Source organism: Lithobates pipiens, unplaced genomic scaffold (assembly GCF_037356315.1).
Source record: "Lithobates pipiens isolate NorthernLeopardFrog02 unplaced genomic scaffold, aLitPip1_a1.2 Scaffold_1, whole genome shotgun sequence".
Lineage (NCBI taxonomy): Eukaryota > Metazoa > Chordata > Amphibia > Anura > Ranidae > Lithobates > Lithobates pipiens.
Window position 1 is genome coordinate 39,971,348 of NW_027507685.1, and position 26,675 is coordinate 39,998,022.

General features: G+C 41.7%; 1 protein-coding gene across 5 annotated transcripts in view; it reads left to right on the forward strand.

Annotated features, from left to right (window-relative positions):
- The window catches only part of ATP11C (ATPase phospholipid transporting 11C (ATP11C blood group)), a 219,053-nt gene that overhangs the window by 127,445 nt on the left and 64,933 nt on the right, over positions 1–26,675 (forward strand). For all 5 annotated transcript variants that reach the window (XR_013277047.1, XM_077489893.1, XM_077489767.1 and 2 more), the window contains exons 12-17: positions 4,242–4,439; positions 10,286–10,429; positions 12,996–13,153; positions 19,280–19,351; positions 20,344–20,417; positions 24,030–24,133. Coding sequence is in view for 4 of the 5 variants with exons in the window: in XM_077489893.1 (XP_077346019.1) it covers positions 4,242–4,439; positions 10,286–10,429; positions 12,996–13,153; positions 19,280–19,351; positions 20,344–20,417; positions 24,030–24,133 (750 nt within the window). In the remaining variant the exon portion in view is untranslated. The remainder of the gene's footprint in view (positions 1–4,241; positions 4,440–10,285; positions 10,430–12,995; positions 13,154–19,279; positions 19,352–20,343; positions 20,418–24,029; positions 24,134–26,675) is intronic.

The window sequence follows — 26,675 nt, forward strand, 5'->3', positions numbered from 1 at the left end:
GTAGGGGTTATATGGCACCTTCAGGTGATGGACACTGGCACACCCTAGACAGGAAGTTTAAATTCTCCATATAACCCCTCTTACCGGGAGTACCTCAGTTTTTTTTTTTGCCAGTGTCTTAGGTGTTGGTCACGAGTAACGATGTGCTGAGCTCCACTGGAATATTCCTTGCTGGGGCAAGCTATATAACCTGATCCATTCAAAGTGTCTTTTCCAGGCCGAATTGAATGGTACCCGGGCCTCATATCAGAAGAAACAAGGTTTTGCCTATTACGCTTCTCTTCTTAGAGAGCTGGACCCCGGGATCCAGTATTTGTTTTTTTTTCCATCCATATTCCTGGTGGGGTGCTTTACAGGCCCAGGAGTGTGGATCCCCCGATTTAAAAAGGGGCCCCTATTCCTGATTTTTTTTTTTTAACTGAGCCCACCATGAGGGTTGAAGATTGGGTCTGTTTTACCACAGAACCCTACAGCTGGATAAGGTAAGAGAGATTCCTAAGGATTTTTTCTAATTCTTGTGGGTTTTCTCCTTTTAAGTAAATGTTGTCATGCCTATAGTCACCACCGGGGGCTGTCAAGAGCATGTACCTGATTCCATGCTTGTCAGTCTTTCTCTGTGTCACAAGCTGCATGCTTCCTCCAGCCCAAGCCCCAGGTAAGATGCAGGAAGGGGGTTTCTTGTCCTTGGAATGTCCCCCCACCTGGATAGCTTCACTCCAGGAGGCAGAGGGAGCATAGCTCAGTTGGCGGTGTGCCGCGCCGCGCCGCTCTCGCTGCCTCTCCGGCACAGCGGTTCTCCATCAGCAGCTCTCCTCCAGCCCAGACCTCCTCCACATGCTATCCGGTTGGATCGGAGCCGATCGCGCGGGAAAACTGTCTATTTTGAAAAATATGGGGGGAGGGCGCATTGGGTGGCCGGAGGAAGGGGGCAGGGCTTGGCAGCGCCGGTGTGCTTCAGCGTCCACAATGCGCGGTGTGTAAGCTATAAAGTGCAACTTTTCCGACACTTCAGCCCCTGTCTATATAACTGAGGAGGTTTTCTCCTCAGCTATGAGTGGATTGGTGAAAAGGTTGGCGGCTTTAATTGCATCTTCAGAGTGGAAGAAAATGCTTTAGGTCCCCTTCTATCACCCAGGATCCTCAAAAAACAGTGGGAGGGGGAAGATGAATCCCCCTCCGGGGACCGTGGAGAGACTGATATGACTCCTCTTCTGAGGGATCAAGTGGGGAAGGACCTTCTTCAGCTTCACTTGCTGAGAAATTGCTGGTGCATTCTCTTACTGAAATGGTCCGCTATACATTTAAGCTACCCTTGACTGAGTCCACTTCTTGTTTGGGTTCACTAAAGCCTCCTCAAGCTTTGCGTGCCTTTCCTGTCCATTGCAGGAAAAGCTTATGTATTCTGAGTGGGATCACCCAGATTTTTTCGCTCCTAAAAAGTTTTCAACACTTTATCCTATGGAGGAAAAATTTACTAAGATGTGGAGTATACCAGCAATTGACGCTGCTATATCCTCTGTGAATAAAAGTTTGACTTGTCTGGTTGACAATGTGCAAATGATTAGGGATCCAACTGATACAAAATTTGAATTCCTGTTAAAAAAAAACAATTTTTCCTTGGCAGGTTCAGTGGCTCAACCTGCAGTGGCGGCAATAGGAGTATGTCAATCCTTGAGAGACCATTTGAAACAGGTGCTCCGTTTTCCCTGAACAGCAGGCCCAGGAGTTAGCCGAGCTGCCAGCGAGTGGTTTTGTTTTTGCAATTGACGCAATCAGAGATTCTACTCTTCAAACTTCTCTCCTTACGCTGGGTTGGTACATATGCGTAGAATCTTATGGTTGAAAAATTGGTCAGCCGAAGTGGCATGCAAAAAGCTCCTGGCTGGTTTTCCTTTCCGCAGTGAAAAGCTGTTTGGGGATGATTTGGACAAATCTATCCAAAAACTATCAAGTGGGAAAAGTACCCTTTTGCCAGTTAAGAAAAAGAGTAAACCTCTTTCATTTAAATGGGCTCTTTCTCCAGTGCCAGGGATATCCGCCTCCAGGCAATCGTGATGGCCTCCACCGTCAGGTTCAAGAAGTAAACCTCAGGGTCAACCCCAGGGACAAAAGAAATCCTGGGGGAGGAAACCCACAAGACAGAACGCTAAAGGTCTTTATGAAGGGGCACCCCCGCTCGTTCTCGTTCAAGTGAGGGGAAGACTTCTGCAGTTATCAAGGGTCTGGCAGGAAGAATTTCGAGACAGATGGGTGGTCTCCACAATAGCTCTAGGTTACAAACTAGAGTTCCGAGCATTTCCGTTTCCTCAAGTCAAATGTCCCCAAAGATCCAGAGAAAAAGAAGTCTCTCTTTCTAGCGTTAGACCGACTTGTCGCAAAAAGTGATCATGGTGGTCCCTATGGAAGAGCAGCGGTTGGGGTTTTATTCAAACCTTTTCACGGTGCCAAAACTAAATGGAGATGTCAGACCCATTCTAGATATCAAAGATCTAAACCGGTTCCTGAAAATTTGCTCTTTTCGCATGGAATCAATCCGATCAGTAGTCTCCATCCTACAAGGAGGAGAACTTTGGGGATCAATCGATATCAAGGATGCATACCTGCATGTACCTATTTTCCCCACTCACCAGAAATATCTGTGTTTCGAAGTAGAAAAATTAAATTTCTGTTTGTAGCCTTGCCTTTCGGTCTAGCTACTGCACCTCGGGTGTTTACAAAACTTCTGGCCCTTCCTCTGGCGAGATTAAGGACTCGAGGTATAACGATAATAGTATGCCTAGATGACCTGCTCTTGATAGACCAGTCGGTAGCCCACTTGGACCAAAGTATAGTCAACACAGTCAACTACCTGGAATACCTAGGTTGGGTCCTCAACTTGGAGAAATCTTCTTTAAAGCCAGTAAGAAGATTAGAGTACTTGGCTCTGGTTAAAAATGCAGCCCAAAAGAGGGTGTTTTTACCCCAGGCAAAGATCAGTGTCATAAAAGAAATGGTTCAGGTGGTCAAGGCAAAGAAGGGTCCTTCTATGCGTCCTTTGCATGAGGTTGTTGGGGAAGATGGCTTCATTCGAAGCAGTTCCATATGCTCAGTTTCTTTTGAGACTGCTGCAAAACAGTATCCTGTCGTCCTGGAACAAGAAGGTCTAAGCACTAGACTTTCTGATGTATTTGTTGCTAAAAGTGTGCCAGAGCCTTAGTTGGCAGAGGATATCCGATAATCTGCCAGGGGAAATCCTCCTTACCAGTTACCTGGAAGGTGGTAACAGATGCCAGCCTTTCAGGTTGAGGAGCAGTCCTGGAAGAGGCGTCTTTCCAGGGGAAATGGTCCAGAACCGAAAGGACCTTGTCCTTCAACATTTTAGAGATTCGGGCAGCATACCTAGCCCTAAAGGCCTGGACATTCGGATTGCGGAATTCTCCTGTCAGGATTCAATCTGACAATGCCACAGCAGTGGCTTATATCAATCATCAAGGGGGCACCAGAAGTCAGGCAGCCCAGGGAGAGGTAAACCATATCCTAACCTGGGTGTTAAAGCATGTACCGTTCATATCGGTAATCCTTATTCCAGGGGTAGAGAACTGTCAGGCGGTCTACTTAAGTAGCCAGCAGTTGTTCCGGGGGGACATCTTCCTGGCTATATGCAAAAAATGGGGGATCCTGGGTGTAGATCTGTTTGTGTCCAGGTTCAACAACAAAGTAGACAACTTTTTATCAAGAACAAGTGATCCACTCGCATGCAGAACAGATGTGTTTGTGACCTGTGGGATCAGTTTGATTTATGCATTCCCTCCTATTCTGCTGCTACCTTTACTTCTTTGCAGGATCAAGCGGGAAAGGAAGTCGGTAGTTCTTGTGGCCCAGAAGATCTTGGTGTGCAGAAATAGTAAAGATAGTGGTAGGGGCCCCATGGACCCTACCACCACGTCAAGACCTGCTATCGCAGGCACCAGTGTTCCATCCTACTTTACAAACGCTAAAAAATATATTGCTTTGCTACAAAACTGAGGTACTCCTGGTAAGGGGATGGGGTTATATGGGGAATTGAACTTCCTGTCTAGGGTGTGCCAGTGTCCATCACCTGAAGTTGCCATATAGGCTATATAGTAAATACTGTGGCTCTGTGTCCCATGATGTACTCAAAGAAAAGGATTTTACAGGTAAGCATATATTGCTGTAAGTTTTTAACAGTGTGAGCCATGTCCTTTCTCATTTTTTGTTGCAAATTTCTGTTTTGTTTTTAGCTCCTGAAGATTTTCACAGATTTTCTATCCTTCATGGTGCTATTCAACTTCATCATCCCCGTTTCAATGTATGTCACTGTTGAAATGCAGAAATTCTTGGGATCTTTCTTCATTGCATGGGATAAGGAAATGTACGATGAAGAAATAAAAGAGGGTGCTTTGGTCAACACATCTGACCTTAATGAGGAACTTGGACAGGTGAGAACATTTTCTGCAACATATTTGAAAAATCTACTAAGATTAGAAAATCTTTACTTACCTGTTGGTCACTAGTAGTGATAAGATAAGGTTCTGGTTAAAAACGGTGATGTTCTAGCAGGCCACTGACCATATCAGCTAATTTGGCTATTTTGGGTCAATGATCAAAGGTTCCCTGCCCCTTAGTTACATGCGACTGCAGGGTTGGGAATTTCCTGCCCGGGTGCCTGCTTTCATATAATAGTTTCCCAAAGGTTCAGGTCAAATGACATTTGCAGTCCGCTGACACTAACCATATATGTGATAACTTTAGGGTCCAGCACCTCTTTGTAAAAGGTTACATGTTCTGTGTAAGCCAGGTAGTAATTAATGACTGTACCTGTGCAAGCAACTAAACTGAAGATATTGGCTTGTAGTCTTGTCATCATTTTTGCTTGTGGCAAGCTTACACTTGCATTATGCAAGTCAGAGCTTACATCTATCCAAATATCTTTCCTGGGATCCCACCAGCACTGATAATTATGGAGCAGATTTTTTTTTTTTTTTTTTTTTTGTGTTTTTTTTTTTTTTAAGCAGGGATTAGGTCCCATGTGCTTGTGTAATGATCAGGATCCCTTCCCCACGTACATCGATGGCATACCTTACTTCTGTAAATCTGTTCATCTCTAATAGGTAGATTGACTTCTGCACAAAAGTGGTGATACATGGATCAAAATTCATCTGGTCCCTGCTGAACCAGATGAATTCCAATCCATTGTATGGCTGGCTTTAGAGAGGAGGATGTGGTGAGCTGGACCCAGGAGTAAGGTATTTCTCTTTATCTCTGCATCCCTAGACTAAACAAGCATTTATCTCAGATTTATTTTTGTCACATTACTGGAGTTCAGATGTAAAGAATTATGTGGGAGTGAAGGTCCCCTTTAAAGGGATGCTTTTATTTAAAAAAAAATAATAATAATAATAATTTGCATAGCATAAGTTTTACAAATACCCATGTCTGTTTTTGAGGGGAAAAATACATTTTCTGTTTCCAACGATTGCCCGACATCCACATTTCTTTCTCCACTTTCATTGCCCTGGAACTAAATTGCTTTTCAAGCTGTGAGAAAACAAAGGGCTGTTCGCTTTGTTGGCTTAGTTTAGGGCTTTCTGCCTGTAAATAGTCTTCTATTTAGTAAAAAAAAATGAAATAAAAAAATATGGTATTGCTTATACCATTAAATGGAATAACATAAATGCTAACATAAAATGTAAATAGACAGACAAAAAATAAAAGATCTTTAAAAGAGTGTGAGTCTGAGTGTGAGTCTGAGTGTAAAAAAAAAAATATATATATATCTCAAGAATTATTGGGAAGCAGAACCCAAAGCGAAGAGATGGGACATTAAGGGTGCAATATACAAAGAAAAAAGAGTATATGTATAAAAGATTTTTTAATTTTATTATAACAACAATTCAATAAAAGCAAACAAAAAAACAGCCTTATAATTATACAGGGGTGTTATATATAACTTGCGGTCCAGATAGTGGTTCAGTTGGGGTACTTGCGGTCCACTATCTGGACCGCAAGTTATATATAACACCCCTGTATAATTATAAGGCTGTTTTTTTGTTTGCTTTTATTGAATTGTTGTTATAATAAAATTTAAAAATCTTTTATACATATACTCTTTTTTTTTCTTTGTATATTGCACCCTTAATGTCCCATCTCTTCGCTTTGGGTTCTGCTTCCCAATAATTCTTGATATTGTTAACAGGGATGAGGTGCCATGTAATTTGGGTGTTGATGGAAGTCTGAATCATGCTTTTCAAATATATATATATATATATATATATATATATATATATATATATATATATATATATATATATATATATATATATATATATATATATATATATATATATATATATATATATATATATATATATATATAAATATTTTTTTGTTTTTATGATCATTAGGCTGGTTCTTTAACAATCCTTGTGACTGAATAATAAAAATAACCTTTGCGCTACTACGTAAATGTGAAAACTACGTATATGGAAAATAAATATCGGTGAATTTCATGTAGAAAAAATTCCAAACAAGTGCTCATATAAAGTGCTGTAGAAAATCCTCATAAAATAAACGTGCACTAGCAGCAATAATAAATAAAAATATACACGTGCAAATTGCAATTAAAATGCTAAAGAATGCAGCAGGATCTAATAGTATTCACATAATGCCAAAATAAAAAATACAGTCCATGATGATCCTGCGCAGACAAACTAGTGTATAAAGCAATGTAACAATTAATGAAGTGACTAGTGCTAATAAGAAAAAACTAAATAAATATTAGTAATAATAGAAAGATTTAAGGAAAGCAAGCACCGTTAATATGTCCATATAAATGAGTCTCTTAATGGCTTAGACGACACCAAAGGCACTGAAAATCGTTCCCATCAGAGAAACAAAGGGCAAAGCTTATGCACCGAACAAAATATGGGCTCTCAGAACTCTCACCTCCACTCCTTGATTAAAACCACATCAAGTAAAATAAATCTTCTGTTCGTCCTGTCGTCTACCACCAGGGGGTCTTCCACTGTTATGGTTATCAGCTTGTGTCATGTGATTGACGTAACGCGTAGGGAGTGGCCTTGAGTCAGACGCAATAGCAGAAGTGACGTAAGACTGGCAGAAGACGCCAGGAAGTCATTTTTCTTATGTGCTGTTACTACTATTTTTTAATGTGAGAGTCTAATCTTTATTTAAAATAAATCGAATTTTCGTGTTTAAACTACTACATTATTGAAGCCTCTTTCCCCCTTCCCTGTGTTTTTGTATTGAGTGGCATACGTTTGCGGAGATCGCTGCCTGGTTTAATACAATTGCTGCAGGGATGGATGGCCCCCTGGTGGGCTAATGCGGGTGCCCACATTTTCAAGCTGCTAACCATAACAGTGGAAGACCACCTGGTAGACGACAGGGCAAACAAAAGATTTATTTTACTCGATGTGGTTTTAATCAAGGAGTGGAGGTGAGAGTTCTGAGCGCCCATATTTTGTTCGGTGCATAAGCTTTGCCCTTTGTTTCTCTGATGGGAACGAGTTTCAGTGCCTTTGGTGTGGTCTAAGCCATTGAGAGACTCATACAAGGAAAGGGGATAAGAGACAAGAGGGACTGGAGGGCAACCAACCCCCGGGACTTTTATGACGGCACTAAATATACTTAAACCATATATAAAATCATTGAAATTTTTATTTGATGTACAAAAGACATTTTACGAACAAAATAGACAATTACATCCATTAAACATACAAAGTGACAAGGTACATATAAAAAAAGTTGGTATGTGGGCTTATATAGCTCCATCCATTACCACATTCTTATGTGATTTAGACTGCATTGTTTCTTTCCTACATGTTTCGCTCTTCAGAGCTTCCTCAGGACAATTGCAGCAAACAAAAAAACTGAAATTATATAAGAAAATTTATTTTAATACACATATACAGCATTTTTGTACACACAGTAAGCTGGGCTTACTGTGTGTACAAAAATGCTGTATATGTGTATTAAAATAAATTTTCTTATATAATTTCAGTTTTTTTGTTTGCTGCAATTGTCCTGAGGAAGCTCTGAAGAGCGAAACATGTAGGAAAGAAACAATGCAGTCTAAATCACATAAGAATGTGGTAATGGATGGAGCTATATAAGCCCACATACCAACTTTTTTTATATGTACCTTGTCACTTTGTATGTTTAATGGATGTAATTGTCTATTTTGTTCGTAAAATGTCTTTTGTACATCAAATAAAAATTTCAATGATTTTATATATGGTTTAAGTATATTTAGTGCCGTCATAAAAGTCCCGGGGGTTGGTTGCCCTCCAGTCCCTCTTGTCTCTTATCCCCTTTCCTTGTATAATTTTCACTGGGACGTGGCACTCTCTGAGTATATAGAAAAAAATGTAAATAGACCATTAGCCTATATCTATACGTATCTTTTATCCATTGAGAGACTCATTTATATGGACATATTAATGGTGCTTGCTTTACTTAAAGCGGGAGTCCGTCGGGACTCCGCGTTTTTTTTTAAAAAGCCAGCAGCTACAAATACTGCAGCTGCTGACTTTTAAAATAGTGACACTTACCTGTCCAGCGCGCCCGCGATGTCGGCACCCGAAGCCGATCTCTAGATAGTCTTGTCGGGTGCTGCCGCCGCCATCTTGGGTATGGGAATCAGGAAATGGAGCCTTCGGCTTCATTTCCCGGTTCCCTACTGCGCATGCGCGAATCGCGCTGCGCAATAAGGACGGTCCCCGCTGCCTCTGGGATCTGTGTGTTTCCCAGCAGGCAGCGGGGCACTTGCGGAAAGGGGCGGGCACTTGCGGAAAGGGGCGTAATCTACGCCCCTTTCCGCAGAGAGCTATCCCGGAAGTGGGTGCAGAATACCTGTACTGTACAGGTATCTGCAACCCCTCCCCCCTGAAACGTGCCAATTGTGGCGCCGGGGGGGGGAGGGTTCCGATGAGCGGAGCTCCACTTTAGGGTGGACCTCCGCTTTAATTCTTTCTGATTATTATTACTAACATTATTATTTTTTTTTTATTAGCACTAGTCACTTCATTAATTGTTACATTGCTTTATACACTAGTTTGTCTGCGCAGGATCATCGTGGACTGTACCTTGTGACTGAATGTCACTTATCGTACATTATCTGACTAAGCCAGAAAATCTTTATATGTAATGTGGTTGTAAAGACTAGACCTTGCTTTTAGGGGTTGACCGATATCGTTTTTTTCAGGGCCGATACCGATTTTTCATCTGCCTTTTAAGCCGATATCAGGTGCTGATATTGTTTAGATTTAAACTTTTTATTTTTACATTGTCCTTTTTAAAGACTGTTATTGCTGTCACAAGTATTGTAAACATCCCTTGTGACAGTAATAGGCAGTGACAAGTACTCTTTATGGAGGGAATCTGGGGTCTATAAGATCCAGAACCCCTCCTCTGCACTTGAAAGTGTTCAAAAATGCTGATCTTGACATTTTGAATACTTTCTATTTTTTTAAACTGGTGCCTTTTAGGATGCCTGTAATCCGGAAGTGACGTCATGACTAGCTGGCGGACATACCAGCCTGTTCTGAGTGGAACCTATTCTGTTAAACCGCTGTATGGTCTTGGCCAGTTTTAGGGTCTTGGCAATCTTCTTATAGCCTATGCCATCTTTATGTAGAGCAACAATTCATTTTTTTTTCAGCTCCTCAGAGTTTTCTTTGCCATAAGGTTCCATGTTGTACTTCCACTCACCCAGTATGACAGAGTGAGAGCGATAACACCAAATTTAACACACTTGATCCCCATTCACACCTGAGACCTTGTAACACGAGTCACATGACACCAGGGAGGGAAAATGGCTAATTGGGCCCAATTTGGGCATTTTCACTTAGGGGTGTGCTCACTTTTGTTGCCAGCAGTTTAGACATATATGGCTGTATGTTGAGTTATTTTGAGGGGACATCAGATTTACACAGTTATACAAGCTGTACACTCGCTACTTTAGATTGTAGCAAAGTGTAATTTCTTCAGTGTTGTCTCAGTTGTGCTCATAAGTTTACACACCCTGGCAGAATTTATGATTTCTTGGCCATTTTTCAGAGAGTAGCGTTTGGCTGAAGTCCTTTATTATCAATCAACTGTGTTTACTCTTGGGGCCGCTCTGTGAATTACCATGGTACAGAACAGGCAAATATAGGTTTGTTATAATTAAAAAAGCATTTACAATAACTTTAAAGTGCACCTACTTAAATATGAAATTGCAGTGATCAGAGATTAAAGGTTTATTTTTTATCCTGTTTTATAGGTGGAGTATGTTTTTACAGACAAAACTGGGACTCTCACAGAAAACTCTATGGAATTTATTGAATGTTGCATCGATGGCTACAAATACAAGGAATCTGCAGATGTAACAGATGGTCCTGTGGCAACCTTTGGAAAAGCTTCTCGGGTAATAACTACAGTGCTGTTTTAGTTTTAGTTGCTTAACCGCTTGCCGCCCATGTAACATCATATGACGTCGTGGACTTTAAGCGGTGATATCTGAATGATGCCTTCAGCTACAGGCATCATTCAGATATAGTCTTTTAGAGCCAGTGATTCCCTTCACCATAATAATGATCATAGCGGCTGACTCCCTCTCCTGCCACCCTCCAGTGCTTCTCTCGGCTCGCCTCTGCTATTGGTGAACTGGAGAAGGAACTGGCCCCGTATGCTGACCATAGAGATTTTCGGTGGACCAGATGGTTCCTGGAGTCTCTGATCATTCGGAGGCCGGGCGAGATGGTATGATGCCACGCCCGGCCTCTGCATTTGAAAACATGGCGCCGCCTCGGCTGGGAAGCTGAGATCTCCTCCTCCTTCTTTTTTTTTTTTTTTTTTTTTTTAACCACTTGCCGACCAGCGCACGACGATGTACGTCGACAGAATGGCACGGGCAGGCAAATGGGCGTACATGTACGTCCCTTTAAATTTGCCGCCCTGCCATCGGGAGCGCGCCGCCGGCGGTGCGCTCCCGCGCTGGTCGGGACCCCCGTGAGTCCGGTCGCGGGACCCGCGGACTCGATCGCCGCGTGCATCCCCGCGATCGTCTCACGGAGCGGCCGAATGGAGAAGTGCCGTTGTAAACAACATTTCTCCATTCTGCCTAGCAACTCGTGACGCTGATCTCTGCTCCATGTGATTGGAGCAGAGATCAGTGTTCACTAAATGAAAGCCCAACCCCCCCACAGTTAGTAACACACCCCTAGGAACACTTAACCCCTACGCTGCCACCCACTGGTTAACCCCTACACTGCCAGTGTCATTTACACAGGAATCACTGCATTTATATAGCAGTGATTACTGTATAAATGACAATGGTCCCAAAAATGTGTCAAAAATGTCCGATGGGTCCCCCACAATGTCGCAGTCACAATAAAAATCGCTGATCGCCGCCATTACTAGTAAAAAAATAAATAATAAAAAATTATTAATAAAAATGCTATAAAACTATCCCTATTTTGTAAACGCTATAACTTTTGCGCAAACCAATCAAACGCTTATTGCGATTTTTTTTTTTTTTTTTTATTTATTTTTTTTTTTAACAAAAATATGTAGAAGAATACGTATCGGCCTAAACTGAGGGAAAAAAATGTTTTTTTATATATTTTTGGGGGATATTTATTATAACAAAAAGTAAAAAATAATGCGTTTTTTTCAAAATTGTCGCTCTATTTTTGTTTATAGCGCAAAAAATAAAAACCGCAAGGGTGATCAAATACCACCAAAAGAAAGCTCTATTTGTGGGGAAAAAAAGGACGTCATTTTGTTTGGGAGCCACGTCGCACGACCGCGCAATTGTCAGTTAAAGCGACGCAGTGCCGAATCGCAAAAAGTGGTCTGGTCTTTGACCAGCAAATTGGTCCGGTCTGAAAGTGGTTATTTCAGGCTTCCCAGCCTAGAAGTGAGATGTGGGTACTCATTGACCCCAGAGCACTATTCCTATTACAAGGGATGTTTTTAAAGAGTTGCAACGACCGCCATCTTATTTTCTAGGGTCTCTACTAAAAAACACATTTATAATGTTTGGGGGTTCTGTGTAATTTTCTAGAAAAAAAATGTGATTTTTTCCATCTAGGAGAGAAATGTCAGAATTGACCTGGGTGACAAGTGGTTAATTAGCATGTAACCTAAAAGCTTTAATTTATGACATTAGTACATAGCACACGTGAGAGAATGCAAGGGTGCATCATTTGTATCATCAAGATTCATTATGCATCATGCTGTGCTTCTGTCTGTAGCTGATATTATGCTTTTTTTTAGTAGACTATGCCACTTTCGCAAACCTCATCCATCCAAAAGCTAGGTCTTCACAATGTAGCATAGCTTTAAAATTGCAGCTCCCTGAAATTCAGGCAGGTTCTGATGTAATTTTTTTTATTATTTTCAAAACTATTTTTCTAGTGTTTATGTGTTTGTGTGTGTGTATGTATGTATGTATGTGTGTGTGTGTGTGTGTATATATATATATGTGTGTGTGTGTGTGTATGTGTGTGTGTGTATATGTATATATATATATATATATATAGACACACACACAAACTTACTGTTTAGTATTTTAAGAGGTAGCCATTAGTAACTATATGTAATCACTCTTTCCAGTCTGTATGAGCGGTCGGTCTATTCCCCTTTTATGTAATGATGGTGCCCAACGCAGTAGGTTTAGAGCAAAGGTGTTTGCTTTTTTCAAGCAGCATACAATTTGTAAGGATAGCATTTTCTGTATGGATTTGTAGAGCTGCATATGCACTTGATACTTTAAGCAATTTATTTTGGATGCAAAGGCAAAACGTTAATTCATATATATGTATCTGTTTTTATTCCTGTCTAAATCGTGAGATGTTATGTGGTTGAGATAAATCTTCAAAGTAGTAGTTTATTGCAGTGTGTAGTCGCAACACAGGGTGCTAATGAAGCTTTTCTTTATGTGGGAGTTTTGGCAGTAGTGTCACTGTCAGTTTCCTCTTCTTTTCTAGGATAGAGAGGAGCTGTTCCTGCGTGCTCTGTGCCTCTGCCACACTGTGCAGATTAAAGAAGAATCTCAGACAGATGGGCCAGTTTCCAGATCCGAAAATAAATGTGCTTACATCTCCTCTTCTCCCGATGAAATCGCACTGGTGGCCGGGGCCAAAAAGTGAGTGCCAGGTGTAGAAATAAATATTGTAAACATTTTAAGATTTTATATTGTATACAAATTGTATACAATATCCAATTTTATTTTCAGTCCCCACTCCAGTCCTATCCTATATGGTATATATCACGTGAGCAGATTCCATTTATGCTGCAAGTCTATGATCCTATCGTGATATTTCCACATTGTCTTTCTTTATACCAGCACTATATTTTGCCCAATACCTCTGCAATAATTACAACCGTGCCTAAGAATCTGAGCAGTTCTTGGTAGTGTGATGGCATTAGCACAGTTTCCAATCACTCACTGGCCAATCACTGCTTACTTTTTTTGCTTCGTACTAATGTTTAGGTTCCATTCACATCTCCTTGCTCTGAATCGCGGGCGGAATTGCGGCAATTCTGGTTGAGATTTGAAATGGCAGCAAATCACGGGATGCCCGTGCGTTCCCTTGGACTTTCAATGGCTCCCCAATCGCGGCACAAACAGATTTGCGGGACACCTGTCACCCAAAAGAAGTACAAGAGTTATTTCGAATCGCGGCAATTCCACCCACAATTCATAACGCAGAGATGTGAACAGAGCGTTAAAGTATATATAAATTCCAACAATGAACTTGCAAAGAGTAAAATGATTAACCATCCAGAAGCTGATAAATTCCTGTACGCTCTGCAATGTTATATAAAGTGGTGTTATCAGCCCTGCCCAGTTTACCTCTGAACTACAAAAACACCCTCACCTATATTATGGAGAAGAAGAGGTGTCTGTAGTCCTAACACACTTTCTGTCCTAGTGTGACAACTCTTCTTCCATTGATACAGTGCAGCAAGTTAGTGTTGTCACCCTAGAACAGGAAATGTGTTCCTGGTAGCATCACCAAGTGAAAATGAAGGGGGTAAATGCCTGGGCAAAAAAGTAGTGCAGCCACCCCATCTAAGTGCTGTAGTATATTGCAGAAGTAGAAAGAGATAGCTGGGCCTCTGCACACCTTACCCATCCCGAGTGGTTAGCAGGTAAAAGCAGCTTCGCTCGATTCATCCAGACCAAGTCCCCAACATGTTTCGCCTCACTCAAGGGGCTTAATCATGGAGATTCGCAGCTGGGCTAACTCTTCCTGTTTCTGCCGTGTGCTTTAGAACTGGACAGACCTATCCTCAGCCTGCACATTGAGAACCTGAGCGGTGACCCCTTAAGCATCTTTTGTGGGTCACAAGCTGTAGTATACTTTACATTTTATTCTTGGTTTTAGAGTCTGTTGAGGGTGACAGTTGGAAACATTTACTGAGAGAATATGGAAGGATGTCATTGCTGACTTGTTGAAAATTCTACTTGCCTGGCTTTCATGCTTTTCCAATATCCTCAACATTGACTTAAAACAAGTGTGTGCAAATTTGAAGTTTTGTGATTTTCTCATCTGCATGCTTGCTTCAAGTATTGAAGTCCACTAAATCCAAGAAACTGGTGGTGGGATTTTTCTCAGTACAGGTTTGCTGCCATCCAATGCTGTTCTCAACTTATGATGACAGCGGTGCATGCCTGGAGCTTTGCTCCTTCACCTGTAGGATGGGTATACTCACAGGACAACTGCTCTAAATGGTTTAAAATATGAGTGAAGATAAGCGCCTTCATCTTTTCCCTAGAATGTCTAGACCATGGGTCTTCAAACTACGGCCCTCCAGTTGTTCAGGAACTACAATTCCCATCATGCCTAGTCATGTCCGTGAATGTCAGAGTTTTACAATGCCTCATGGGATGTGTAGTTTCGCAACAGCTGGAGGGCCGTAGTTTGAGGATCCCTGATCCAAATGCATCCCTCTTATCAAGCTCTTTATGTTGACTTTAAGGGGTATATTTATAAAGCTGTGATTGTATAGTGAATTTACATTTTGGTTAAAGCAGCTTGCATAACTGAGACACACAGGGCTGCCTTCTATGGAATATTGGCTTATCCAAAATATAATCTGTTGGACGTATGCCCCTGCTTTCAGATCGTTTCACTTGTTTGTGTATATTTCTTGCACTGCAAATGCTTTTTTTTCTTCTTCTTTTTTTTTTTTTTTTTTTTTGTACAATGTTCAATTTTCTTTAGCAAATTTTATAGGTGAGACTAACGTTTTCACAGCATGTGTCAGTGCAACCAGAAGGTGTTTTTAAATACAAACTTCCTTTCAATGTCTCCATTAGATGTGTCAGCAGCATCTGCGTGTACACTTCAGTCCCCCCTCCCTTATCCTTCCCACCTCTCTAAACTGTGGTTCACATAAGGAGACAAGTCTGACGTTTCCCTCCTGCGGTTTGCAGTGAAGACATTTTAATGTCACACTTCCCTCTACTGGTGACTAATCAGCACTTCACAACCTTATGCCAGGGTGACAGCCTGTGACTTTTCTGTCTTTTTATACAAGTGCTAATGACAAAAGCTTAAGAATACTTTTAAAACACATTGACTTTTAGATAACAATGCAGCCGATTTTTGGATGTGATAACTGCCATTCTGAATTAAATTATATTTCAAAGTTAAAGTTGTCAGTAATTTTTTTTTTTTTTTTTAATAATCCCCCTGTAGACCTGAACTTGTGATGGGCATTTAGTTTCATAGTTAGTAAGGTTGAATAAAGACATCAGTCCATCCAGTTCAACCTGAGTGTCTACAATTGTCCCTGTACATTGCACACTCACATCGGTCCCTACCCTCAAAGATCCCACAATCCAAGGTCCCCATTCATATACTAGGGCCAATTTTGGACAGAAGCCAATTAGCCTACCTGCATGTCTTTGGATTGTGGGAGGAAACCGGAGTACCCGGAGGAAACCCACGCAGGCACAGGGAGAACATGCAAACTCCAGGCAGGTAGAGTCGTGGTTGGGATTTGAACCAGGACCCTTCTTACTGCTAGGTGAGAGTGCTAACCACTACACCACTGTGCCGTCCATTTAATCTTTAGTATTACTGTAGATTTGTGTTTAAACCGTTTGTATGGTGCCTTGAAAAAGTTTTCATACCCCTTGAAATGTTCCAAATTTTGTTACAACCAAAAAGTACATTTGTTTTACTAGCATTTTATGTGATAGACCAACACAAAGTGGCTCATAATTGTGAATTGGAAAGAAAAAGGATAAATAGTTTTCAAATTTTTTTTACAAATAATATCTGAAAAGTGGGGCATGCATTTGTATTCAGCCTGCTTTACTCCGATACCCCTAACTAAAATCTAGTGGAACCAATTGCCTTCAGAAGTCACCTAATTAGTAAATAGAGTCCACCTGAGAGTAACTTCATCTCAGTATAAATGCAGCTGTTCTGTGAAGCCCTACCAAGACATGGCCGTCCACCTAAACTAACAGGCTGGGCAAGAAGAGCATTAATCAAAGAAGCAGCCAAGAGGCCCATGGTAACTCTGGAGGTGCTGCAGAGATCCAGAGCTCAGGTAGGAGAATCTGTCCACAGGACAACTATTAGCCCTTGTACACGCGGTCGGACATTCCGACAACAAAATCCGTTGGATTTTGTCCCACACTGGTGTTTGCATACACACGGTCGGACGAAGTTGTCAGAATATCCGATCGTTCGTAACGTGATGACGTTATTTTGTTACGACAGGACTACGTTCAGGCTAGTAGCCAATAGCTTTGGTCTCGTAATTTGATCTGAGCATGCGTGGCACTTTGTCCAATCGGAATTCTTTACAAACGACCCGGACAAAGTCCGATCGTATCATGTTGTCGGAAAATTTTATAGCCCAGCTCTAAAACGTCGGTTGGATATTCCGACGGAACTGATGGAGCCCACACACAGTCGGATTATCCGACAACACTGTCTAATCGGACATTTTCCGTCGGAATGTCCGACTGTGTGTACAAGGGCTTAGTTGTGCACTCCACAAATCTGGCCTTTATAGAAGAGTGGCAAGAAGAAAGCCATTGATGAAAGCAATAAGAAGTCTCATTTGCAGTTTGCGAGAAGCCATTCGAGGGACACAGCATACATGTGGAAGAAGGTGCTCTGGTAAGATGAGATCAAAATTTTAATTTTTGGCCTAAAAGCAAAACACTGTGTGTGGCAGAAAACTAACACTGCACATCACCCTGAACACACAATCCCCTCCCTGAAACATGGTGGTAGCAGCATCATCTTAAAAGAGCGAACAAAAATCCTGAATGGCTTAACACCAATGTAAAAATGCATATAAAAGCAAAGGAGAAGGCCTTCAAAAAATACAAGGCATCATCATCAGCATTCAGACTTTACAAAGAATGCAACAAGAAATGTAAGGGTGCAATTAGGGCCGTTAAGATAGAACACGAAAGACACATAGCGGAGGAGAGCAAAAAAAAATCACAAATTCTTTAGATATATAAAAAGTAAAAAAGGGAGGACAGACCATATTGGCCCCATAAAGAATGAGGAAGGGAATCTGGTTACAAAGGATGGGGAGATGGTGAAGGTATTGAATTTATTCTTCTCCTCAATCTTCAGGAAGGAATCGGGGGGGGGGGGGGGGGGTTTCAGTAACCAAAACTGCAGTGTTTATCCTCAATCAGTGTTGATTTTGGCAGCAAATTTCAATTTAGTTTTAGTGTTAGTCTTGGGACTAAAATGGCATTTTAGTTGTAGTCCCATCTTAGTCTTCTACAATTGTTTGTCATATTTAGTTGACTCTAATATATGAATGGGGACCTTGCATTGTGGGCTCCTTCAGGATAGGGACCAATGTGAGTGTGTAATGTACAGTGATGAGGACAATTGTAGACACTCAGGTTGAACTGGATGGACTGGTGTCTTTATTCAACCTTACTAACTATGAAACCACAAGGGACCTTCGGTAACAGAGCAAAGGCTCCCACCATGTAATGCCAAACAGCCAGTTAGTAATCGGTCCTTGGAGAGTTTATTATGATGCTCATCTGTATAGGTAAGCAGATATAAAGAGTTGTTAATCTCATGTATAGGGACTCAGACATTTAGATTGTAATATAGTCATAAGCAAAGTACTTATAGATTAACTCTGGCTAGTATCCAGTTACATATCTCATGATTGAAATAAAAAAAATCTGCCTTATAGTTCAGCATCCCTTGGCCTCCACAGTCCATTCCAGTGCAGCCTACTCCCAGTTGTGTGCTGCAGGAATGACCACACAGGAAGGAGCAGATCTAACCAGTTGGATTTTGATTTTTCAATTCCCGGTTGAATAATAGGGGACAGCTGATAAGGGAAATGGGGGGGGGGGGTAGAACAGTCAAGCTTCTTCTCTCGATCAACTCGTGCTACTGTCCAGTCAAGCAAAGCATTCCCTAGCTTGGTGGTCATCCTTAATAATGGAAAAGTTGTTCTTTCCATTATAAATGCCAGTCTTTTAGGTTGAGGAGTGTTTCAGTCCTTCACAGTTCAGGAAACGTGGCCATTTATGGTAGCTAAGCTCACATCAACATCCTATAGCTCAGAGTGATAAAAATGTCTCTACACTTTTAGACTCCTCCTTCTGTAAGGGCAGCCAATCGGGAGGGGGCACTATGAGTCATGCAGCCTTCAAGAAATTCCATAACTTGGAGTACAGTACAGGACACGGGCCATCCTCCCTGCTTTTCCTGGTGTAGTCTGCATTGCCTGCTACAAAACTGAGGATTACATTATGGGGTATGGTTGTAGGGGAGATGCCCAGGGGGGCAAGTCATCAGAAGCTTGCCAGTGTCTAATGACCTGAAAGTACCTACCAGGGTCTTTTAAATAAGCAACCTGTGTCCTGTACTGTACTCCAAGATATGGAATTTACAGGAAGTCAATGTTTTTTTATTTTTTTTAGGCTAGGCTCACAGTGGCTTTTAAGTGTTCAGGAGGCAATAATGCCCATTGACTTCAGTTGTACCATTTTGTCAACTCAACAAGATGAGTTAAATTTGCTACGACACGCAGGATCCCCATCGGCTGCTTTGCTAGGCTCACAATTAACGGTAAAAATGCAGCCACTGCCTGTCTAAAGGTCTGCAGTATGCTGCTACTTTATAGTTTTTAGTTTTTTAATGATTTTATGTACTTACTAGCCTGTGTTATTCCTTTCATAATGTGTTTGTGTAATGGAATCTTTGAATATATACAAATTAATTGCCCTTTTTCAATTTATGTTTTATAGGTATGGGTTTACATTCATGGGGACTGAAAATGAATTCATGAAAGTAATAAACAAAAACAATGAAATGGAGCTGTAAGTATACACTGTAAAGTAAAGATGAAATCTCAGTATAGTAAAAGAGGTGTTGCATGCTCCTCTCTAGCTGCCCATATCCCCTACTGTCCCACTTTTCTTTCTAGCACTTCAGCCTCCATCACTCTCTTTGACATTCAATGGTTACAGGAATGTTAAATGCCTGAGCCTTCTGTCATGCAATTATTTTCTTCAATCTCTCGGCTGAGTCCTGTAGTGATATAGGGGTGAGAGGAGGGAATCGTGGCTTGGCATTGGGCACAAACACTTGACGTTTCCAGAAGTGATGAACGCTGAAGATTGAAACATATGCTGCAGCACTGGAATAGAGGAAAGTTAAACATGGGTCTCTTCTATTTCTGGAAGATTTCATCTTCAGTTTTTGGTAACACAACAAGGCTGCTTTAAATTAACCCTGAAAAACAAGAGTCATTATTCTAACCAGTCTGAGGCAGTGGCTCAGATCTTTTGCGGTCCTTACGTATGTAAACGTATGTTGGATGCCTATAGCCCCTGCTAGAAGTCCATGAATGAATCAAAAGGATTGACTGCTGTTCCCGTGCAAACGCGAGCCGCACTACCCACATACGTGTGAACCTAGCCTTAAACAGAATAGTCTTTTGTTTTATAGTTTGTGCTTATTCATACATTTGTATATTGGTAGTCGTTAGATGGCAAATCTGACTCTGGGCAAGCATTTTTTTTGCATTGTCATGATGTTGACATGCAAGTTGGTAGCTTGGCATGTTCATACTTTAGAAAAGAGTAGTATCCCTGGATCTCAAGCAGAATCATTGTGGTTGGTTCCAACAAAAGTCAAAGGCTGATTGTTCATCAGATAAAAATTGTCAAATTCTTCCTGTGGGTACACACAGACACAAATGTCACCCACTATGACAAAAAGTAGGCAATTCTTATATCTATGGGTACTATTTGTTTTAATCATTGTTTTAATCTATTGCTAATAATATATTGCGTGCTTTTATTTTTAGCTACCAGCTTCTGCATGTGCTGAACTTTGATCCAGTCAGACGGCGAATGAGTGTTCTTGTAAAAGCAGACACAGGTACAATTTATATATTGCTATTAATAAAAAATGTCTGTATATCTGTTTATTATAATGCTGAAGTCAGCTGTCACAATGTTTCACAGGTGGGTTATGGACAGAAAAAAAGGTAATTGGGAAGAGGATAGTTGACTTCCAAATATTTCTGCACACTGGCCATTTGGCCTCGGTTCATGGGACTCTGGTGTTTAGCTGCAAATGGAGGGCACAGGTGCACCATCAAGCCCCGCTGCCAGCAACCTGTCAAATTTGAGTAGCTGATGGCATCTGCGACTGAATGGGGCTGGATGGAACACCTAGAAGTATGCACGTTTTAGGTCAGTATGTGCATAGAGGTAAATTCCTGGAACGCAAGCAGTCTGCCTACTGGGCTTTTGTCCCTGGGTTGGGTGCATACTACCCTAAACACAAGTCCCGCTGGGTGCACTGTCCAGCCGCAGAAGTTGTCAACTTCTAATAGATTTTGACAGGCTGCCTGCAGTAGGGCTGGACAGGCTCTTTGGCTGAACACCAGAGCATAATGCACTAAGGCTAAATTCCCAGTGTGCATGGGGCCTTTATGTGTTTTTCCCACACACATTAGCTTTTCTCTTATGTATTTAATACCATATGAAAGGAGCTAATGGTTTTATCTTTAATTTTATATTAATTAAAGCAGGTCTACCATCCCTGGTGTGGGTTCAGCCCCAGTCTCCTGCAGGAATGAGCAATGAAATAATAAGTCTAAAGGGTTTCCAGTGCTGTGTTTCTTCACAGACTTACCTACCTTCAGGCTGTCTGTCTCTCTTTAGGATTCCATTTTGGTTAGCTGTACAGTTATGAGCAATAGATGTTCTAAGAGCTGAACTGTAAAACTGATTATTTTAGAATGGAAAGCTGCATAGAATGGATGATCCAGAAACAGAACAGGCAGATCATCCCTAGTTACTGGCAATGGGAAATCTGCTTGTTGGAACACTGCTGAAGCTGCCACAAGAATTGCACAGCTTATAACAAAGTATTAGCTTCAAGTACTAAATAGACATGAGATAGTAGCAGGCATTTCCTATTATATATCATGTGCACACTGAATTGTATAGCCTGCCTGCGTCTACCCAGAATGGCTCTACTATGCCCTGGAAGCCACATGCTGCTTGAAGTTGCCACACAAAAACAACTGTTGCTATTAACATTGATCCCAAAAATACTGCAGACTGAGTAGTCGTGCCATCAGGTTTGAACAACAAAGCGATAATTTTTTTCAGCTCTACATTGCTACTAAAATATTTTCCCCGTCGTATGACTTGGGGCTCTGTAATCGACGTTGGGCATGTCTGAAAGGGTTTTTCGGAGTAGGTAAGCATTACATCTACCTATGATTTGAACTGGCCATCTATGGGCAGGCTGGTTGTACTAAAGTCAATCAGCCTGTCATATTTATTTATATTTTTTTCATACAATCTATATACTAGCTAGCTATAGCCACCAGCAGTGATCATTGTATTCTGTATTCTGCAGGGAAACCTCCCACTGACAGAATTATATAGCACAGCAGGAAGGTTTCCTCCACCAACACTGACTTTGTTGACGGGGGACTCGAGCAATTTTCCTTCCTTCAACTGTGCTTGAAGGAAAGAAAATAGCATTATGTAAGGCCAGCCTTGGATAAATGCTAGAGATAACTCCATCTGCCCCTAATAAACAGTCATTAAGCAGTTTTACTATCCATGACACTCTTATGCCGCGTACACACAATCGGACTTTCTGGCAGACTTAGTCCGGCTGACTTTTTTTCCCCCAAAAGTCAGACGGGCCTAGAAATAAAACATGTTCCAAATCTATCCAACGGACTAAAAATCAGGAAAACCGTTTGTGTGCTAGTCCGATGGACCAAATACTATGCAAGGGCAGCTATTGGCTACTGGCTATTGAACTGCCTTGTTTAGTCCCGTTTACGTCATCATGTTCAAAATGAACGGACTTTCGAACGGACTTAGTCCGATCATGTGTGACCAAGTCTGCTCGTTCAGAAAGTCAGTCGGACCTCCGCCGAAGGACCGTCAGGAAGACCATCGGCTCTAGTCAGTCAAAGTCCAGTCATGTGTACGCGGCATTAGAGTCTAAATCACTTTCCATCAGAAAACCTGTAGTAGGAGAATATGCATGCTGCCATTGCTGATCTCTCCTTCTAAAGCCTCCACATTTCTTCTGCTACTGTTTTGCTTTAAGTTCTGTAGTCCAGCAGTATTTAATGCACAGGTTTTCAACAGAATAGAGAGGCTTGCTATAGCTGATGGACTGTTGGGGAGGCAGGAAATTATTACACATCAAAAAAGATCAGGCGCCAGTGGGAGTGTATGCTCTTAGGAAGGTGTTGGTGACAATCGACTGCCCATAGCTGCTGAAGATCACCCTTGGGAGGGGGGAAGAAAATAAGCAAGAAACACACAGTTCTCATTTGGGCATGGGCATTGCCCAAAATGTCATTTGTAATCAAGCAGTGTAAAGCAATGTATATAATTGGTTTTATTATAATACCATTGCCTATGATATTGGTGATTCTTTTAACCAATTCTAGATGTTGCTTTACACTGCTTGATTACAGATGATGCTTTGGGCAATGCCCATGCCCTAAGTGCTCAAAAGAGAACTTTGTGTGTGCCTAGGAATCAAATACAGCCGTTCCTGAGATGTTTGCTATTCCTGTGCAGGCCAATGATAGAGCAGCTGGTAAGACTCTGCTTTCCCAGTAGTGAGCCTGGAGTATGCAAATACAGCTCTACCCTCCTTCCAGAACAAAATCTTAAAGCCTCATATACACTATGAGATTATCGGACAAATAATCATCCATCCTTTTTTTTTTTTTTTTTTCTTCATTCATGCTAGTCTCCTATCGAAAAAACCAATGGCTTACTAAAATTAGAAAATTCTCATATGACAGAATACATCTTTGGAAGGGATGTCATGAATTTGTAATATAAGTATTCTTTTATTTCCCAGCATGTGTGGTCTTGGTCACACAATTTCTTCATACAAATACCATACTAATTACATGAAAATTGTACGTTCTGTTATTGTATGAAAAAAAGCTTTGTGTTTTGTCTTTTCGGATATTTTCGCATGAACTGTTGGTACTAATGATCACATTATCGGAAGATCGCTCTGAAAGTGGTATTTTTCCATCAGATTTTTCTCATTGTGTGTACTGGACTTAACACAATTACTGCTGTTTTTTTAAAGTTATAACTCTATGTAACTCAATAGTCCAAAGTTGTTTACTGAAATAAGAAATATTTAGCCATACTAAATGATATGTGTCCTTCTGAGTTAAATATAATTTTATTTGTTTTGTTTTTTTAGCTTGATAATTGTATACTCTTTGGATTTTGTGAACACCATTTACTTTTTTTATGTGTATATTCAGGTGATTTAATGACACGGTCCCAATCAGGAATTCTGCCTATAAATCTTTTAATCCACATAATGCCAGAACCTCCCCATGTGTCATTTTTGCAGTAATTGCTCCCCCTGTCCATGTTTTTTCATGTTAAAGGCTATGTTTACATGGGTGTCAGCTAACCTATTCCAGGTTACCATAACATAATGTGCTTTTATGTGTTCTTTTTGTTTCAGGGCAGATTTTCCTTTTCTGCAAAGGAGCCGACTCTTCTGTTTTTAACAGAGTGGTTCGGGAGGATGTTGAGCGGGTTAAGGTACACGTGGAGCAGAATGCTCTGGTAGGTCCAGCGCTTGTTCTGTACATGCCTAGACTGGAGTGTGTGATTATTATTCAAGCACATCACAGGTGTGTAATACAGCATTCCAATTACATGACTACTGCTTACAGTTAAAAAAATTAAAAAATAAATAAATAAAAAAAACCCTTCCTGGGCGAATCCAAACACACATCTCCCACAGCCTATGGATATTTTTTTGTATAATCTTTATTAAAGACAAGGCATCACATATTAAAGAGCATCACCATTGGCATAAGAAGCATATGTTGCACGAGTCATATATATCAAAGTATAAAACACAAATAATGGTATAATAAGTATTATAGCAGGAAGTATAAAAGGCTCAGCAATGATATAGCAGGGCGGCGGCAGGGGGCGAGGGGGACCCCAACCGCCCTGCCGCCTACATTTATGTGCTCAAAAAGGCCTCTCAAACAACAAGCAATTACAGTGTGCTAAAAGGATTTAAGGGCTGGGTCTCCCGGACGGAGCGCAAGGGGAGGGGGGCAAATATAGGCCTCCAACTGATCGCCCCCATGCACGCCACCAATACCAGGGCCACCCTGAGGCAGAGCGTTTGTTCCATGGGGACAAAACTATGCCAACCCTGGATGGGTCAGTCTGCCCCATAGCGACATACTTTCCAGCTTGCCTGTCCAGCCAGCACGTCTGCTTAGTACCTACTTCCCATTGTCCAAACAAACAAATGATAGACTATTGGTCAGGGGACCAAGGAAAGGAGGAATAGTAGAAAGAAAAGTATAGGGGGCAAGAGAGGGAAGATAGAAGAGCAGGAACATACCTTGAATCTTGCATTTAACACCACCTCTTACACCCAGCCTCTAATGCCATAACAAAATTAGGTAAGTAGCTGACAACATTTTTTACCACGTGCATCTAAGTTAGGTCTCTGTTCTTAATTGTAGAGGGTGTCGCCTAAGGGACAGCTCTGCCAACCAAGTTGACCAAGTGCTGTAGAAGCGTTCCCGGCTCCCTTGCAGGTGGCAATCCAGTCCTCCTCCATTTCCTTTATTTCACTCACCTTATGCCTCCATTTCTCTCTGCTGGGGATTTGTGGTCGCTTCCAATAAATTGGGAGCAGCTGCTTAGCTGCATTCAATAAATGAGGCGGTGTGCTTTTTCTATATTAGCTAACTTGCATGGGAGGAATGTGCAAAAGGAAGTGAACTGGGGAGAGAGGGACGTCCAGGTCCATGATGTCTTTAATCTGGGACCTAATGTCCTCCCAAAAGGGTCTAATGATTGGGCAATCCCACCAGATATGCAAGGGTGTGCCCCTGTGTCCACAGCCCCTTCACCACCGGTCTGAAGTAGATGGATAAATTAATGCTAAATCCGCCAGTACGTGGTACCAACGTGACAAAAACTTAGTTTGTTTCCTGAGTTTTGGAATCGATAGAGCTGGAACAAGTTAGTTGGTAGATGTGGGCCAGTTTGACTGGGGTGAAGACGAGCCCCAAATCCCATTCCCAGTGGGCTTGGCATCAGAAGCGACAGAGCCTATCGGTTGGTAGAGTTCGGAGACGATATGCGGGATTGGTTCCTCTGCTATAAAAAGGTTTTACTCCTGTAAGGTCTCAAAGGGCAGCTATTTACTGTTCTGCAGAAGCTTACCACAGCTGGCATTACCATCATCCACCCAGGGCCTAAAAAAGGCCACCTGCTCCACAGGGTGAACAATAAGTGGTATAAGGTGTTTAAGTCTGGTCGCGAGTATTTTGCTAACATTTTTTTTGTATCCACGTTATATAGTAGTATAGTAGGGTCTTTCCTGTCTTTGGGGATCACTGAGATGTGTAGCCAACAGGGCCTCTGGGGCAATTGCGGTGCCATCTGCCATAGAATTTAAGTAGCCACACATCGATTCCAACAGCAGTGGTAGGATTAACCTGTAGTATGCTTTGGTGTACCTATCAGGGCCAGGGCTCTTCCCACTGGGCAAGGACTTCACCATTGACTCAATCTCAGTAGGGGTAATGGGGAACTCTAAAGTGGAGCACTGTTCATCAGCCAGTGGGGGAAGGCCAGAAGTGGTTAAGTAAGCTTGAATGGCAGTCAGTTTTGCTGTCTGAGCATCTGGGGTCTGGTCAGAGCCTAAGTTATAAAGGGCGGCATAATAATCACAAAACCCAGAGGCGATTTGAGAGGACCTGACCGAGAGCTCACCAGAAGATAGGCGCAACTTATGACTTATGTATATACATCAGTGCAGGTTTCTTCCTGAGAGCCCTTGCAAGCATTCGGCCACATTTATTGCTGTGCTCATAATATTTATGCGATATGTAATGTAGTTGTCTATGTGCCTGTCGATCTAGTAGGCGTAGGAATAGTTCTCTCACTTCAGTCAGAGCCCCTTGGTCTCTGCCATGTATGCTGAAGTTCTGCCTGTTGGAGGGCCTGAAGTACTCTGTGGCAGTCAGATTGATGGGCTTTCTTGAGCTTGGAGCCCAAAGAGATCAGCCCCCCCCCCCCCCTCACCACCGCTTTATGACCCTCCCATTTAATCCCCTTACTAATACCC